The sequence below is a fragment of the Podarcis liolepis genome, assembly GCF_965112155.1.
Source record: "Podarcis liolepis genome assembly, chromosome: 9".
NCBI classification, from domain to species: domain Eukaryota; kingdom Metazoa; phylum Chordata; class Lepidosauria; order Squamata; family Lacertidae; genus Podarcis; species Podarcis liolepis.
This window is the reverse complement of record NC_139564.1, coordinates 30,421,836-30,441,435: the sequence shown is the minus strand read 5'-3', so window position 1 is coordinate 30,441,435 and position 19,600 is coordinate 30,421,836. Positions and strand designations below refer to the sequence as shown.

Here is a 19,600-nt window from a genome sequence, read left to right as displayed (position 1 = left end):
GAAACACTCTGTTTACATTTTTCACAGTGTTTTCCAGTCAGTCCTTCTTTGCAGTGACACTGCTGCCAAGACCACTGATCCACACAAGTGCCACCATGTTGGCAAGGGTTAATAGCACAAGTTCCTTCCAGCCTAGGACACCTGAACAAGCAAAAATAAAATAAAATAAATAACAATAGTTTCATTGCTTGCTTATTTCTTAAATTCTTCCCACCCCAGAGACCAGGACACCACACAGGATCTCCCTTGTCTTTCTCCATAATAGCCCTGTGAGACAGTGGGTCGCTCAAGCTGACCCATTGAGCTTCCTTGCTGAGAAGGAGTTAGAACCAGAAATGATAAACATTTATTTTTTCATTTCATGTGTCTAGCAGCATCAAACGTGATGAGGTAGAGCCATCCTCTCAATACTAATATCTCTGCTCCTTACCTTGACTGAGCTTGGGTGGGGCAGTGGCAAAGTTGGAGCTACACAGTTGCACTGTCAGGGATGCCAAATTGGCAATGGTCCTCCTGTTGGTGAAGTCCAACTCCATTGTCACCCCACCCCATTCAGGCGAGCAGCAGAAACACTGCTGTCAGAAGAGGAGCTCCACTGCTCTATACAACAGGTAAAGGTAAGGTAAAGGTCCTGTCAAAGGCGAGGGAGCTTCCAGGCTAAGGGAGCCGGTGTTTGTCCACAGACAGTTTTCTGGGTCAAGTGATGAGCATGACTAAACAGCTTCTGATGCAACAAAACACCGTGATGGAAAGCAGAATGCACAGAAACTCCATTTACCTTCCTGCCGCAATGGTACCTATTTATCTACTTGAACTGGCATGCTTTCAAACTGCTAGGTTGGCAGAAGCTGGGACAGAGCTACGGGAGCTCATTCCATCACAGGGATTCAAACTACCAACCTTCTGATCGGCAAGCTCAAGAGGCTCAGTGGTTTAGACCACAGAGCCACTCGCATCCCACCTTTACCAACAGTTTTAGTCCATTGACACCCAGGATGCTTCATTGATATGCCACATATCTTTTGGACGAACCTGCTGTCCCTGAGAGCAAGCTGTGCCAAAGGGAGAGGATAGCTCAGTGATGATATGCTGGAAACTGCATTGGGGGAGAGGTCTCTTGTGTTCGGATCCTGCTTGGAAGCTTCGCATAGGCAGCTGGTTGGCTGCTGTGAGAACTGGATGCTGGATTGGAGGGGCCATGGGCCTGATCCTGCAGGCTCTTCTTATGTTTTCACACAAAGGGAGGGAGGAAGGAAGGGTAACAAAGCACCAGGGGCCAAGCACTGGGGCTGAGCAACAATGCCAGGATGTTGAGAGAGGCTGTGCCCTCTGAGCTGGCATGCAGTCTATTTCTGTCTTATGACAAGAGTGCATGCTCTGTATCCTTCATGGAGATTGTGGCAGACAGTGGCTTGTCACCTTAATGTAGGGCAAGGAAGAATGACTTCCTATTGGCCATTCTTGGCTGTGTTTTTGTCAAGTCTTTACTACTTCATTTTCTCTCTCTTTTCCAAGCAAGCTGGTTAGGAATATAAGCTAGGAGGGGACGTATTTGGATTGATGCCTATATTTTAATTTGAAATTTAATTTCAGGATAAATTAATGGGTTTATAAAATGCAACCCTGCTTCAAAAACCAACTCCCCCCCCCCACATTCCTCACACCCTCAAGCAGGAATGGGCACAACTACTTGAAGAAACATAAACCCTTTAACTCAAGTCACACCGTCTCAACCATACATCATCCCAACACCTTTCTCTGAAGTGTGAAGTTAAAATGCTGCAAAATGTTCGCTGCTTCCTGCCTTTAATATTCCAAGTATGAGGAAGGTGCTTTCCATTGAGGGATTGTTGACTTACACCCATGAGACTGGTCATTTACAGCCTCAGCGGAAGTAAGTCCCACTGTATATTCAATGAAGTGTGCGCCCAAGTGAAAAGTGCACAGAATGGTAACCTTAAATGTTATCCCTGAACAAGAGGCACTCAGAGTAAAACAGTTTCCAAGTAACTACCCTAATGCATAAAGGAAACCAGGCTAAAACTTTTCAAAATGAAAAATGTAGCCCTGTTTTTTCCTTTTTCTTAAAAAAAGATAAACTCCACTCCCGACATAACTTAATTTTAAAATAGTACTCCTTCAGTTTAATGATGAAATACACATTTCATCATAGAGATTACTATATTCTACCTATGGTTTAGTGTGTAGCAGGGTAGCCACGCTAGGGCTCATCCCCTTGATCTGTATTTTGATTATATTGTGTCTTCTCATTGTTCCACAGCTTTGCCTTGTGAAACCCTGATCTTACCAGCTGAATTGGATCTTATCAGATGCTCAGAAAATCTCAACAGAGGTTTTGCTTACTGAGCTTCCAATTCAGTGGGTAAGAAGATCAGATGATCCCAAGGCACAGCCAGGGAAAAACAAGAAAAGCTCTAGAGACTCTGGGAATGAATCAGTACACAATCCAATGTAAATAGATAGCAAGCAAAAGTGTGAAGAAGCCCTTAGTGTGTTTCAGCCAAAGACTCTGATGGCACCTTATGTCATGATAAATCTGCGAGTCTTTAAAAGTGCCATGAAACTCTGTTGTTTTTAAACCAGCTTTTAGTTATTCATTAAATATCACATTTACCAACATCCACCTGGCAGGATGTGACTGTTCCTGAATGTTTCTCTTATGCTGCTTAAAATCAAGTAAATTTGCCTCATGAGAATATTATGCTTGATTATCCAGATAGACCAAATCTCTCTCTCTCTCTCTCTCTCTCTCTCTCTCTCTCTCTCTCTCTCTCACACACACACACACACACACACACACAATCTTCAGTTTTATAGCTTCATACTAGACACTGTCCACTTGTGAACCTCTGGGTCCCAGCAGCACATGTTAACACTGAGACACAAAAGAGATTCCAGAGCCATTTAGTTGCAATAACCGCATTTCACACAGCCTGAAAATATAATGCGGAAAGTAACCAGAGTGGAATAAACTTGAGCTGTCCATTGAATTTAGAGCAGTATGATTTTTACTTTACTGTCTGCCAAGTCAATCTGAAAGGAAGCCTGAAACCACTTTTCTCTGTGCAACTCTCCAAGACATTAAATAAAGAATCCTGGTGGACAAGAGATAAAAAACAACAACAATATACACATCTATCCTTCACTGGTGAAGGTCCAATGTTTGGCTGTCTGTGAAATTGTAATTGATGTTGATCTCTGTGCTACAGAGCTTCAGGAAATCTTATGCCACAAGCTGAGACCATGAAAAGCAGAGAGATGAGCTAACCGCTCAGGACATCCTCTTATTCCACCCCTAAGTTCAAACAGTGGGATGGAAGAAACAACAGGTTCAGTTAATCAATCATTTTGAAGCAGTGTTCACAGGGGGAGATGGTACGGGGAACTGCCTTGACATCTGAGAGGAAAAGTGAGATAACAGACACTTGGACCATACGGAGGGCGTTTAATGCACTGGATATAACAATGCAGACAAATGTTAAAGAATGGTGCTTTTCTAGATCTAGAACATCTGCTGGTGGACTTTATAGCATACTGTTGCTGATCTGTATGTCTGTTCATAGGAAAGGTGCCTTCTTATGAGTCATGAGAACATTAAGAAGAGTCCTGCTGGATCAGACCAAAGGCCTATCCAGTCCAGCATTTTCACAGTGACCAACTGGAGGTCTATGGGAAGCGCACAAGCATAGAATGAACATGATAGCCCTCTCCCCAGCAAGCAGTATACAGAAGCACACCGCATGCGATGCCAGAGGAAGTGTAGCCACCATCATGACTACCCATTGATGGCCTTCTATTCAGCCCATTGGTCCACCTAGCTTAGGATTATCTGCACTGATTAGCAGTGGCTCATCAAGTTTTCATGTGGGGGCCATTTTCAGCTCTACCTAGAGCAGGGGTCAGCAACCTGCGGCTCCGGAGCCGCATGTGGCTCTTTTACACTTTTGCTGCGGCTCCGGGGCGGATACTAGTGAGGGGAGGAGGCGCATTGTGTGCCTCGACACTCCCCACTGTTTTAAATGTCGCAATGGTTTTGCGGCTCCCAGTTTTTTTTTCTTCGGTCCAAGTGGCTCTTTTTGTCTTAAAGGTTGCAGACCCCTGACCTAGAGGCAGTGGCGTAGCGTGGGTTGTCAGCACCCGGGGCAAGGCAAGTAATTTGCGCCCCCTAACCCATGGATTTGCGCCCCCTAACCTGTGGAGTTGTGCCCCCTAACCTGTGGATTTGCCCTAACCCCAGATGTTGCGCCCGGTGCGGCCGGCCCCCCCTGCACCCCCCACGCTACGCCACTGCCTAGAGGTATCAAGAATGGAACCTGGGACCTTCTGCATGCAAACATGTGCTCTGCTGCTGAGTGCATACCCTTCAACTCTTTCACCATCTTTGTGTATGTCAGACTTCATTGACTTCTCTTCCTAGTGGTGCTTAGGAACAAGCAACAACATGATGGGCCCCTTACATCATGCATAACAATACATATAAAATCTTGGGGAGCGGCATTCGCATAAACTTTGTAATATGGGTGGAGAATTATCCATGCAGTGTGGTGCAAATAAAGAGAACCCTCAGGTTCCTCTAGTCAAATACACATTTCAACAGAGAAGGAGCGTTTGGTCTACGACACAATTTGCAACCCAGCAAGAGAATCGGCATGTAGGCGCTGTCTCCTCATGCACGTTTCCCTTGCTGTATCAGAGCATTCATGGGTAACATACGTGAATTTTCAGACACGTGAGGCTCACAAAACAGTCAATTGTTATTCTGATATTACGTAAAACACATACTGATCCAAGATTCCTTCAGCTGCCAAAGCCTGGCTGGGTTCTAAGGGACGTCCATTGACTGCAAATTCCATTATGCAACCCACAAAATCGTGACTTTCCAGCTGTCCCTTCCTTTGAAGTATTGGCTCCAGGGCTCTGATACCTCCAATGGTGACTCTGTTTGGCTGCACGTCTAAAGTCCTGAAGGTGGGGGAGACAAAGAACAAACAATGAACTCAGAGGGGCTTACTTAACAATAGGATCCTAGTATAAGGCTGCAATCCTCTAACTAAGAGGAACTTACTTCTGAGTAGGCATGTTTTAGATAGCACAATTACTTTGTTACAATCAGAAGTCTCATTTTGACAACTCCACATGTTGTACTGCTGCAAAGCCCTTAGCATGCCTTATACAGAAAGCACCATATATGATGCACATAGAACAGATTATTGTTCCTGAGGGTGTGGTGGGGGCAGGAAAAGACCTTGTAATGACATCTGGGTCTGGGCAATATGAGCTAAGCCAGTCAAAGGCAAACTTGGCCCTCCAGATGTTTCAGGACTACAACTCCCATCATCCCTGACCACTGGTCCTGTTAGCTATGGATGATGGGAGTTGTAGTCCCAAAACATCTGGAGGGCTGAGTTTTCCTATGCCTCAGCTAAGCAATATGCAGAGTGTAACTAAACATGAGGATGCCATTGCATCCTTTTTTTAAATAAGATGTAGCTCCACCATAAGTGGCTATTGGCCTGACCATACTGCATGTGATGTAAAAGCCTAGTGTGGCTTATAGCTAAGTCATTTGAACCTCTTTACATGTTGCTCAGAATGAAAAGGTTATGGATGGTTAAGGGGTATGGAACTGTGTGTTTTGCTCTGCTCCCCTAGTTTGTCTTAACCTGCCATGCTCACCATAATATATGTAGCAGTGGACCAATTCCACACATGGATTCCCTGGTTCTGAATGGGGTAACTGTGCCCCTGAAGGACCAGGTGCGCAGCCTGGGAGTCATTTTGGACTCACAGCTGTCCATGGAGGTGCAGGTTAATTCTGTGTCCAGGGCGGCTGTCTACCAGCTCCACCTGGTACGCAGGTTAAGTCCCTACTTGCCTGCAGACTGTCTCACCAGAGTGGTGCATGCTCTGGTTATCTCCCGCTTGGACTACTGCAATGTGCTCTATGTGGGGCTACCTTTTAAGGTGACCCGGAAACTGCAATTAATCCAGAATGCGGCAGCTAGACTGGTGACTGGGAGTGGGACCACATAACACCGGTCCTGAGAGATCTGCATTGGCTCCCAGTATGTTTCCGAGCACAATTCAAAGTGTTGGTGCTGACCTTTAAAGCCCTAAAGGGTCTGTATACCTGTAGGAGCATCTCCACCCCCATCGTTTAGCCCGGACACTGAGATCCAGCGCCGAGGGCCTTCTGGTGGTTCCTTCATTGTGAGAAGTGAGGTTACAGGGAACCAGACAGAGGGCCTTTTCGGTAGTGGCGCCCACCCTGTGGAACGCCCTCCCTTCAGATGTGAAGGAAATAAGCAGCTATCCTATCTTTAAAAGACATCTGAAGGCAGCCTGCTTAGGGAAGTTTTTAATATTTAATGCTGTATTGTTTTTAACACTCGATTGGGAGCCACCCAGAGTGGCTGGGGAAACTCAGCCAGATGGGTGAGGTATAAATAAATTATTATTATTAATATTATTATTATTATTAAGGCTCCCAGAGTGATGGAGAACCCTGTTCTGAAATCATGTGGCAAGCCTTCATGGACAGAGCAGGCTCCCCGCTGCATGTCATGGGGGAAATGATGGGGGGGGGGTGCCATGCAATTTAGGATTGGGGCTAAATACATTACCCAAAAGCTCTTGTCAACACAAGTGTAGTTTCGTGAGGCTTTGCTTTTGAATGAAACCATGAACTTTTTTCCTTTTCTTTTTTACCATTTTTGGATCAGAGTCTAGTAGGGCACTGGAGGGACAGACTAATTTGACTTGATTATTTCTCCTATAGGGCATTTTTGAAAACTGACAAAACCTCCATCACCAAAAGCATGAATCTCTCTTTGTTCTTAGATCAAAGTGTTCACCTGAAAGTTAGTGAGTCATACATCCATTTCATCTCTTTAATATAATGGTGTGTTTTGCTAGTAAACCTTGTAACGGCTTACTGAAATTTGATAGCTTGTTTTACATTGTCGGTAGCTGCATAACATGGATGCTGATGTCATCACAGCCAACTTCTCACTGAATGCTTCTTCTAATTATTCTCTTTTATATTCAGAAACTAGGGAGGTAGAAAAGATCGCAGTGATATCTCTTCAGTAGCTTAATTGACTCAGCTGAGGCCCAGTCTGTGAACTAAAGATACATTAAATCCCATAGAATCAATAGGCCTCCTTCTGCAGAAAGGCTTCTTTTATTCTTTGCGGGTCTATTGAACATAATCACCAAAGGATAAAATGAAAGGTTCTTTACCAGTCGCTAGATGAAGCCACATTGCTAACACTGCAGTAGCCAGGTTCCTGTTCCTCTGAGCAGGAGTCCACGGTCAAGGACGCTGCCTGAAAAAATCGCACTAAGATGATCATTTACGCATACCAACCCATCAAGTTTAGATTACATGGAGTACTAAAAATATTTAGGGGTGAAACAATTATATTGTGGCTTAGGTTTCCATGTATATCTTTATGCACTGGAGAGGGACGGATACTTATAGGTAAATGAACTCTAATTGTCAGTTGCAACTTTCATATTACAGACATAAGCACAGCTTTGCTCCTAGAAAACTAAGGCAGAATTTGGAAGAAGGGGAAAACCATGGCACTTAAATCTGTGTATGTTGGCAGCATAGATACCATGGCGCTGTCAGATAAAGTTGTGCTCCTGGAGCACTGAAGTCAGTTTTGGAGGTTTGTAAGTTTTAACTCAGAAGATGTGAAAATGATGCCCATATCTTGCCCTCTCTGTGGCTAATAGTAGCTTGCTGTGGGGAGGGTGGGATTTATGTCAGGGACTTGGATTAGGTTCAGTGGTTTCATGTTCTTCCCCCACTCCATGACTGAAATGCAAAATGGATGGTTCCAGGCTCTAGTATTTTGAGAGAATGAAAAGAAACATTTCTCTCACCACTCTCTCCACAGTATGGATAATTTTACACACCTCTATCCTGTACTCACCTTTTTTTTCAAAATGGAAAAGCCACAGAAGTACAGGAATTTCTATCAATTTATAGATTGCTATATATTCTGAGATGGCAGAGCCATCTGAAGGAAGAGTTATTTCAAACAGTATTTTACTTGGATCTGATTTCATACAATTCAACTTTCTAATGATAGTCAAATGTTCCTGCTTGGTGACTTTAGCAGTTAATTTGCTACTGTTACCTCTTTAGTTATGAGAGTTTCTACTGTGTCACTTTGCTATATCTCAAACCTGACAAGTTAATGCTTTTACCAGCTTTCCATAAAAATTCTGAAGTCCTGTAGGAAACGACAGATTTTAAATCCAGTAGAGTTATTTTATACCCTTTTGACATGCAGAATGCTCCCCCACCCCCTCCAGCAGAAATACTTCAATCAAGGTAGTTCCTCCTTCACATTTTAGGTTTGTAAACACAGGGAGAAGGAAAAGTCTAGAGATGGAATTATTGTAGAGGCCTATTAAATAGTTCATCACGTCTTTTATGAAGTCTCCTTTGCTGATTTAAAGACATTTCAACTTGAATATTATCACAACTTTGCTTAATTGAAAAATGGACTCAATGGGCGGCGCCCAGCTGAATAGTTACATTAGTGAAATGATGTTTTGCTGCACTATGTAACTCCTACACCTTCTCCTTCCCCCACCCCCTAAATCTGCTCCAGAGGTTCCATAAGCCTCTGCAGCAGATTCAGTAGGCAAATGTGCATGTATATGTGGTAAGTAGAAAGGATAGGGCAGGGAAATTTCATTGCACAGCTAGACGTTGCTGTGCTATCTAATGAATTCACCCAATGAATTCACGATTAATTAATTCCAACTGTGTGACTGTGGGAAAAGCAATTTCATTAATATTTGCCTTGATTTCCCCACCAGTAAAATAGGATAGATAGTTTCTACTAAAATACTAAAAAACAAAAAACAAAAATTGTAGGCTTGTTGAGGTCTGCTTTGAATTTTCCAGATAATCTCAACGGTTATTGGCAGGTACTAACACTGCAACATTGCAGCTGACACAGCATCCTGTACTGGAAATCATGGAGTCCTCAAAGAATCTGTCGCTGGAGAAAAATATTTCCTCCTTAGAGAACTGTTTTTCTTATGCTGCTTGACATTTAATCTCTCTACTCCTCAATCAGACCATCTGGGAGATGCTACAAATCTTTGGCGGTATGAATCACTATGCAGCATGGGAAATATATTTCAATGGGTTAAAAATAAAGCAAAAAATGTGTCTCAGTCACTGAACAGGGCATTTTTGTTGAAGATAAAAAGTACTCAGTGATTTGAAAACAGAAATGATGGTCGCTTCTTTCTTGATGACTAAATTACCAAAGGTGTTTTGTAGGAATTATACTGTATCAGCATATATAAGGTAGCATGGAGTCATTCCATTTCACAGTTCCTTTAGTGTTGTTCATACTTGCTTTCCTCTCCATCTGTCTCCTGTATTTAATATTGAAAACGTTGCTACTTAATTTAGGAAATAATACTTGTGTAGTTTGCTCTTGCCATGTGTATGAATGATGGTGCACATTGACAAACAGGCAATCTTTTTAATTTGTTCCACCCTTCATGTGTTACGGAGTGAGAAATTGCACTAACATATTTGACTGAGATATCCTGACTTGGCTGTTTGCATTTAGCAAATCTAAGTTTTCATTTGCTCCCATTCCTTCCAGTTAATGGAAAACTCTGGAATGCTTAGTTGCAAAATCACAGTGACCATTGCTTCCCTTAATTTAAAATCAGAGATCTTTCTTTCTTTCTTTTTAAAGTAAATGCATCTGCTCACAATCTTTCCCTTAATAATACATAGTAGCCCATTAAAACACAAACCTGTCCACTGGTGCTTAGCAATGGAGAGGGTAAGGTGGTGGCACCAAAAGATTTGGAGGGATGTACATTGTCTAATATAAGGCAATTTTCTATATAGCAGAACTGGTTAGTTATCATCCACAAAGAAAACTCTGTTTCACATTTTTCAATAATTTCAGAACATTTGCAGAATGAACAAAATTTTATCATCTCTGTTCAAAAATAACATGCATGGCAATTACATAGCCTTCAGTTACAAAGGGTTTTGTTCTTGCATCATTCCAAACATTTAATCTGCCTCTTAATTAGTCTTCAGTGCTTATTCTTCCTATAGTCTGCACCAATTAATTAGATCTGGATAGTCATTAATTCCCTTCATTAATCAACCTCACATTTAGAGAGCGTCCTTTGAAGAAGCCATTTAAAATGCTTCAGGGTAATTTTTATGGAACAAAAAAGCTTTTGTGTTTTTTTAAAAAGAAGTTTTTGCAAAAAATAACAACCAAAAACCCCCCAACCCCAACAACCATCCATTTGTACTTTCTTAAAAGCTGATGTGACTTGGAACTGAGTGAAGCTTTATTATTATTATTATTAGTAGTAGTAGTAGTAGTAGTAGTAGTAGTAGTAGTAAAGCAATGCTTACCATTCCAGCCCTCCGGGCAATAACAGTGTGAAACTGTCCATCAGACACCTTCTTTGCTGTGGTGAGTTTGTAAGTGCCACTGCCAAGATTGTATGAGAATCTCAGCCTCTCTTCTGTTATTTCCAGGGCCAGGAATTCTGCCCGATCTCCAGTCTGGTTGTCATAATTATATAACAGAAGGGCATTGCTTTGGATGGTGGCAAACTTGATGTAGATATAATTGTTGTTCGGATCCATACTGGGGAATTCCATGTAAGACAATTCTTCAAATCCGTAGCTATTTACTTCACAATGCTTTCCGAAAACTCCTGCGAAAATAAAAATGTAACAATGATCAAGAACTGCAGAAGCACTCTAAAATATAATTCTTTAAGGGGTGGCAATCCTGTTGCAAGATCTGTTAGGATGAAAAGCTCAGGGTGCAACAGATCTTCGGTTCAACCAGCTGATTTGTGGCTCAGCCAGTGCTAAGTACACAACGCCGGTTTAGCCAGAGATATGTTCAGACTGGCTTAGCCAGGGCTCAGCCAGCTGAACTGAGGCCAGTGTAAATTCACCCAAAGGGGTGGGACAGAGTGTGGCCAGAGAAGGGGAACTTAGACTGGCTACTGTGACCAGGCAACCTGGCATAAAACATTATTTTAAAGGCTTGCTTTCCCTCTGCCCGGCTTAGGCCAAGCAGCAGAAGCAACCCCACTGCTGAGTAGCGTTTGGATCTGGTATAACTTTATGCCATCTTAATTGACACCAGCTTGCTTTTTGCCAAATTCTTGTATGACTGCTCTCTTGTTGAAGAAGCTGTCAAAAATGAAGCCAAGTTAGCACATTTAGATGCCATCTATTTCAATGGATAAATCATGCATTTATATATATTCTAATAGGACTAAAAGTGGCAAATTTTTGCATCATCACCATCATTTTTAAGAGAACCACTATTTGTGTGGCATAAATATACATTGGGAGTGATCATTTATGTGTTAAAGACATGTGGTCTACATATTTTTTAACCTCCAACAATTTGATTAAGACCTGTTTACACAGACTTTTTATTAGCACTCTGGTTCACGTTAACACTAATGTATGTGTCACTTTTCTGCTTTCTTTTTTTAAAAAGTATTGTTATTTTATGGCATTTTTTTAAAAAAATGTTTCTGTTGTTAGTAGCCTTGGGTGCTATATCTTTAGCACAGGATATAATTATTCAAATATAATGTAAAAAATAAAATTCTAAATCAAAATATTTGCAGTAGCTTCAATTGTTTTAAGCACCAATAAAATATTTTGGATTGTAGCCAATGAAGTTGTCTAGTGAGTTTAAGGATTTCAATTAGAACAATTGAACTTCCCATGCCAGATCTGCTGAAGAATGTTGGGGTAACCCCCAGAACAGATTTTGGGGGAAAGCAGGTGGATGAGAGGCAAATAGGAATCCTTGTGATCATGGGGGACTTTGATGGACATAACACTTCCCTTCCAAATGTGTTAAAATATCTCTTCATGTGTTACAAAAGTGGAAATGGACTTTGTGACCTGTACTAACACATACATAATATCATTTAGATAAACAGTACCATATTATCTTGCCCTTTGGCATTCCATACGCCTATGAATTTTGCATACTACGTGTTCCCTGTTATATATTATTTACTTTCAAAACCAAATTTAGTCAATCAGTCAATACATCTGAATGCATTTCCCTCCTTCTGCCTACTTTTGCTTCCTTTTTTTATCTGTGCTGCTTCTGTTTCCCTTGTTTTAAATCATATTTCATTTCAAAACTAGCCAATAAATCCACCCCCTTTGCTATCAGCATTTTCTAGCTATGCCAAATAATATGGAATAAAAATAAAATCCAATATGGAACCAATGACAGATGCATTCCTCCTTGACTTTGGCAGCACACCATCTAGTATTCTTTAGATCAAGTCAACATACAATGCATTTTGAAGAGTACATACAGTATGTTTCTTTGTTGTTAACTGCTTTCAAACACGCAGGCGCTACATTCCATCCATATTGTATTTCTTCGAAATATGAATGCTTTTATAATAATATTTTTATAAAATACTTGCCTGCAGTCTTTTAAGAGTTTTAACATGTTATGATGTTAACTATATTTTTGTAAAATGGCAAAGACCTTTTTTGCATCCCGCTTCTGACTGGCTCATTAATTTCTGAAGTTAGAAAAGAATGTAGGCAAGTAGAAAACAAAGAGAAAGGGAAAGAACTAGATTGCAGGACAGGATGGGATTGGGTGGGATTTGAGATGGAGAGAGAGGCAGAAAGAGCAGAATTAGGATCAGGAAGAAATCAGATCTGAAGTAAGGGTTGGGAGAAGTAGAATTGGAATATAGGAATGGGTTGGATTACGGATGGTCAAATATGTCAATTTTGATTTCTCATTTTTCCAGTTTCAAATTCAGTTCTCCACATTAGTTTGCAAAATTCAACATCACTATAGTGACCCCCCCAATATGCACATTTTCGTATGCAATTTTGCCTAATATACACATTTTGCAAGGCATTTTCCCTAATATAATGAATGCATTTGTGAATGTTGTTTTCACCAATGTATGCATTTATGGACATTTTTCACCTAACATATGCATTTTTGCTCATATTACTTGCAATAGTGGTGTTGATGCTTCCACTGCTGCTTCTGCTCTTCAGTACCCACTGCCTTGGCCCTCTTGGTAACTGGCAGTGGCGCTTGGCACTGGGAAGCCAGATGAGGAAAATTGCTTCATCCATGGCACATTGTTAAATGTTAGGCCGGAGGACAACATTGCAAAATTCGCAAAAGTGTGAATTTTGAAGGATTACTACATTTCAGTCCACATATTGTTTCAGGAAGTGTAGATTAGATTTATCTTGAAGGATGAACTGAACCACATTTCTCCTCCATTCCTTGCTTAGGGTTGGGAGAATTGGAATTGGACATTAGAATAGAATAGGACTGAGGAGCATCAGGGAAGAAGAATGAGCTCCTTCATTGTCCCAGCTCCTTCCTGTAAAGAAGTATCACCTCTTTCTTTCCTTCCTAGAATGCTTCCTTTAGCAATGAAGAAGGGAATCCTTTGGAAGACATCATCTGTGATAACAGAATAGGTGAGTTGAACCTAATTTCCCCTTCTCCCCATAATGATTATTTGGGAGAAAGGTGATGGGAAGCTGCGCCAGCCGAAACTTACAAACAGATATAGATGCAACAGCTCTATTTTATATGATCAGTGGTAATTTAACATGGATTTTAAGTTCATGCAAGACTTGTATGTGATTGTAGCCAGATGCTGTATCTCCTCTTACATTTTCTATACACAGCAGGCTCACGGTCTAAGCTAGTGATTTCCAAGTTCTTCTATAATTGCTACCATATATTGGTCCTTCAAAAAAAAAAGAGAAGTCTTTCTGGCTTCATCCATAAATTTCTTGAGAATACTGCTTGGCAATGATTGCAGGAATAAGGCACAATTGCTGCAAATATAATGTAGTTTGATTTTGACATACCTTTACATATGTTTAAGAGAAGCTTTAATAATTATAACATTATAAGTAATTGTGTTATACTGGGATGTCTGGTACCTCTGAGGCACTGGGGCATGATCTCTCCTAGCTCTTTAATGTTTTGTGGTTCAAATGCCCTCACTTATCCTGTGCTTTTACAGCTGTTCCTTGTCACAGGGTTTTCAAAGTACCAAAGCCCCATTCAGGAATTACATGTGATCTGCCATGGACCAGGTGCAGATGTCAAACAAAAACACAGTGTGGAGATTTGGAGTGGGATGCAAGATTTCCTTAACCTTCACACACCCCTTCCACCCAGTGCGTGAATTTCCTTTGCCTACCTTTAATCAATTTCTGTGTTACATATGTGACCATTGCTGAATAAAGCTGAAATGGAACTGTGTATGCTACTAACTTTGAGAACTCCAGTTTAACGGAGGCTCCCAAGGCTTATGGAAATTAAGAGTTTCTTCAAATCTCATCAAGATGTCTTCAGCAGATGCCCTGCTTTGATGTCTCCATCTTCAGAGGCAGGGTAGCTAATCTTATTTGTGGAACTTCTTTAGCTGTGGATCTCGCTCACCACATCTCTTCAACAGGTATCTACTCTACTGATGTTCTGTCTCCAGATAAATACTATACTTTTTGCCCAGGCTTTTAATGGTCTTCTTTGAAGACAATATTGTAGAATGGAGAAAGGTAAAGAAAAGTGCCATCTTTCTCCTTCTAGAATATTATCTTCAAACTGGGGATGAAGGGGGGGGTGACTTCGGGCCTAGGTGGGGGTCACCTGTCCTCACCTCCTTCAGGGACTGGTGGAGGAAGGCAAGAAATAGGAGAGATAATAGAGTTTTATAAAATTATGCATGGTGTGGACGAAATAAGGAGAGTGTAGATTATCTCTCACATTATGCAGAACCTGAGGTAACATCCCAATAAATTAAATGGTGGGAAATTCAGCAGAGACCAATGATGTACTTCTTCACTCACTAGCGGTGTGTAGGGTGTACAATGCATGAGGCTCTATGGAAGGCCACCAAGCCCAGCAGAAGCGAGAGAACCAATGGTCCTCATGTCCTATTGTAGACTTCCCATAGGTATCTGGTTGGTTACCATGAGCAACACAACATGGAACAAGATAGGTTTTCAGTCTGATTCAGTATGCATTCTTCTTATCTCTGTAATGGCAATTGACAGAAAAAGGAGGAAAAGAAACTCTAGGTCCTGCAAAATATCATTTATTGTGAGTCCAAAGGGTTTTAGAATTTTATTTTGTTATTTTTTTAAGCAACAATTCTAACACACTAATCTACAGATACTGTAATTATTTCCTGTGAATACTGCAACATCTCTGGTGTGTCAGGATTGTTGCTAAGATGCATGCCATTAATAAAATATTTGTTGCAAAACTTGTTGGGCTCACAACAGATGAAATTTTGTAGCACTTGGAGATCCTGCCTCACCTTTTTTTGACTACTCCAGTTCTTTGTTTGGCTTCCTGCCAGATGGTAACTGACCAACCAAGTCACATTGCTTTGCTTTATTCTGATTAAAACAATATTATCAAATAAAAAAATTAAGCAGTAAGCTATAAACTCCATAGGTGGTTGGATTTGGGGGGCTAGGGTCAAAAGGATTAGGGTTCTGCAAGAGAATCTGAATAAAGTACCAAATTTCTACTCACCAAATGGACAATGACAGTAATATCCCTCCACTCCATTTTGACAGGATCCTCCATGGAAACAGGGGTTGCATTCACAGTAATTGACAGTGGAGTCACACATTTTTCCTGCAATAGTAGAATACAGTACCATATGGAAACTGAGTTGCACTTAGGCAATTTGCATTATGAACAAAGTGGGATAATTTTCATAAATTGTAACTGGAGCCCAGAAATAATTTGTTTAATTTAAAAGTGAGTTTCATTCTCTATATTCTGGAGTGAGTTTTTATTATTATATTTTTTAATGTAGAAACACTGAACATCATACTAATGTGGAATTAACTTGTAATACTTTCATGGAGAGTAATTGCCATGACTAGGGATGGTGCAGAAATTCGATTCAGTTTGCGTTTGAAGTAAACCTGCGCTTTCTGAAACAGCACCTGAACTGAGAAACAGCCATTCTTTAAAAATCACAATGCAGTTCTCCAGCCAAGTAATGTGTATAAAAATGCTTGTGCTGGGGTATATGCATATCTTTCTCATATGTATTGTATTATGGGGAGATGCTTTGCAAATGTGTATATTAGGAGAAATGTGAATTAAAATGCTGATAATTTCCATGAGGATAATTTTTATATATTTTTAAAAAACTCATACTGATGTAGATATATGGAGAACTGAATTTAAGATTGGGAAAAATGAGAAACTGGGACAAACTGAAACTGACAAACTTGTCCAGCCCTAGTCATAACTTCCTAAAATTGACGTGCAACAATAAGTTATTCCAATAAGAACTGGCCACTGTTCAGAGCATGGAAGTTCTCTACATGCTAACACAAAGAGAGCTGAGCCTCAAACTGCGTTCTAAAATGCTGCCACTTCTATTTTGAAAGAAAGGCAGCCAACTGAGATCTTGATCTGAATCCTGCACAGATTTGCCTCTGAAAATTTCCCATGGCTGCTATTTTCCCCTGAAGGTGATGTTTTCAATAGAAGAAGAAGAAGAAGAAGAAGAAGAAGAAGAAGAAGAAGAAGAAGAAGAAGAAGAAGAAGAACCTGGTAGACTGTTATTTTGTAGAGAAACCTGCATGGGACTGTATTCCAAAACAGGGCCTCGCACAGCTGCTTCAAACTGTTTTAAAAATGTGACTAACGTAATGTGTAGCTTTGCCCTAACCTTCAATCGTTGCATTCTCATTTTTTGTCACTTCATGATAGAACTTACTTGGACGCCGTTCATCACTGCAAGGGTTCGCTGCATGGTGCAAGCTGCACAGTTTTATTGCCTTTTGTAAAGATTTCTCCACTGAATTTAATTAAATTTGCAAGCCTGAAGATGGGTTGGTTTTTTAAAATACATTCCTCGGGCTATTTTTTCCCCTCCAAAACATTTCACAGCTCTATAATTAATTGCATATGGTTCAAATAATAATGTTTTGATGAGAGAAACTGGTGATTTGCTTGGGTAAATTATGCCCTGAAGTTAAACAAATCACCAAATGACTGGATTCATGAACTCTGAAGGTCTACAAGAGGCTCATCTACAAGTTTCAATTTCACGGATTTTGAGCACTTTGCCCATTTTGAACCAAACTGGGCAATGACTAATTTTGATTGGTTACTAGCCATTCTGTACATGCATGCCCAAAGATAAACTGGGAGGATCTGGAATAGGAGCCACATATTGTTTATCTTTTTTAACAGGAAAACTCAGAAAGAAAAGCCCAAAGCTGCAGTTCTCCTCAGATATAAGCCCCACTGAGTTAGATACAACTTACCCACAGGTATTACTATATATAGATTGAAGGCTGGGGGGAATTCAACATTGTGATAATATGATTGTTCTATCAGCACATGCACCCCCCCACTTGCTCTGGTGCTTCCCCCAATCCCAAGAGATGACTGAGGAGGGTGCCCAGGGGAGCAGTGGGAAGTAGCCCCATTGCATTAACAGGACTCCTGCTAGCTCTACTGTTAAGTCAAATCTGGTTCTAAGTTAGCTTGCTTGGAAGTAAACTACTTCTGAGTTATTGGCTTGGCTCACACATCATGCTGAACCAAAACAGGGCTTAGAACAGATGCTCAAGTGTGTGGGCTTCTGGAGAAGAGATCACAGGTGTTTTGCTCCTTCCCAGGTGTCCTGTTGCTGCACTGAACTAAGCCATGGTTTGGGTAGGGGTGCCATATTGTGAAGAGCAAAAAAGAGGGCACATTTGCCGACTTCTACTTTTAACTATGGATCGCTATGATGACTCTAACCATGAAAAAGAGGGCAGTACGTTTCTGAGCACAATTCAAATTGTTGGTGCTGACCTTCAAAGCCCTAAACAGCCTCAGCCCAGTATACTTGAAGGAGCGTCTCCACCCCCATTGTTCTACCCGGACACTGAGGTCCAGTGCCGAAGGCCTTCTGGCGGGTCCCTCACTGTGAGAAGCCAAGTTACAGGGAACCAGGCAGAGGGCCTTCTTTGTAGTGGCACCCACCCTGTGGAATGCCCTCCCACCAGATGTCAAAGAGAACAACTACCAGAATTTTAGGCGACATCTGAAGGCAGCCCTGTTTAGGGAAGCTTTTAATGTCTGATGCATTACTTTATTTTAATATTGTGTTGGAAGCCGTCCAGAGAGGACATATGGCAACCAGGCTCATGGTTTAGCACACCACCAGCTGTAAACCAGAAGAAAAAAACTTGCTTACAGCTGATGGTTAGTCTGGAAAAAGATAAGCCCCAGGTTTGGACAATACACTAAGCCAACCATGGCATAGCTCAGCATAGCAGCAACAGAATGACAGGGAGGGGCAAATGGGATATGATCCTCTCTTTGGAAGCCTACATACTCTAAGCCATGATTTGGTTTAGTGTGAAGAGAGAACCAGTTCTCTGCCTTCCTGGTAAATAATGACAGTTGGATAATATGCAACTGAATCTCCCGTCAGCTAGCTAGGATGGAGAGAAATGAGCAGTTAGGTTTCTGCTTTTTTGATTCACTGGCAACCGTGTGAAAAGCCTTTTAGTTATCATTGCTTTATATGGAGTATTGGCATATAGTTGTTGGGAAGAACTGATTTAAGACAACGTTCGACTTTTTCTAAGATGGCAGTATCTTTCAGATCAACTTCTTGCTTAAAAAATTGAATTGATTCCACAAAACTCATCCTAAAAAGGTCCAGAAAAGAGGAACTGAGGGGTTCATAGAAAGGGCAGACAACGTACTACTGTATGTCATCTGATATATCCCATCTTGCAACTGATTCGTTCCAAAACAAAATATGATCGTCATTAATAGAAATAATTATAACAGATTGCTTAAACCTCAGTGTTACACTGATGTAATCTTTCATTATGGTTGCGCTCACTGCAATGAGCCTAATTGCTTCTATAGAGTGATGAAGTGAGATGCAGCTGGCCAAACATAATAAATCAGTGAAAAAACCTGTGTACCCCCCTCAGCAAGGTAAGGGAAGCCATTCTAGTGGTCTATAATTGATGAACTCAGACTTACAGTGAAAAGAAGGAAAGCTTGCTTTAGAAAACAACAGAAGCTACAAAGAAGAGCAGCTGTCTTGATCCAGTCAGGGGTCATGCATACATACATATAGGATGGTATTCTACTAAGTCACTCAGAGTAGACCCACTGAAATTAATGAACACGATTAAGTGTATTTCATTAATTTCAAAAGGTCTATTCTTTTGGTTCCTAAGGATTCCCGAACAATACTGGGAATGAGGCTGCTAGTAATATATATTTTAGTTTTTTGTTATGAACAGGATGAAAAGGTCTCTGCCTTCAGTATTCCTTTTGTATTGTTTTCATACCTACTTTGGGCTGTTTTGTGATATATTTGTAAATCGTCAATTCAATCAATGAGTTACACTGATTTTCCTCTTTTACCATTATTTCCTCCTAGGAAAAAACACTGCCACTTTACATTTCTAACATGGGTGTATTGTGTCTGCTACCATATTGCCTTTTTTATT

At 40.9% G+C, this 19,600-nt stretch overlaps 1 protein-coding gene across 1 annotated transcript in view; it reads right to left on the bottom strand.

Moving 5' to 3' along the window:
- Positions 1-19,600, bottom strand: part of FAT4 (FAT atypical cadherin 4) — a 141,637-nt gene that overhangs the window by 10,750 nt on the left and 111,287 nt on the right. The window contains exons 10-14 of the mRNA XM_083460323.1: positions 15,639-15,743; positions 10,451-10,758; positions 7,264-7,349; positions 4,804-4,983; positions 17-141 (exon numbers count right to left, since the gene is read on the bottom strand). Of these exons, the coding sequence (XP_083316449.1) occupies positions 17-141; positions 4,804-4,983; positions 7,264-7,349; positions 10,451-10,758; positions 15,639-15,743 (804 nt within the window). The remainder of the gene's footprint in view (positions 1-16; positions 142-4,803; positions 4,984-7,263; positions 7,350-10,450; positions 10,759-15,638; positions 15,744-19,600) is intronic.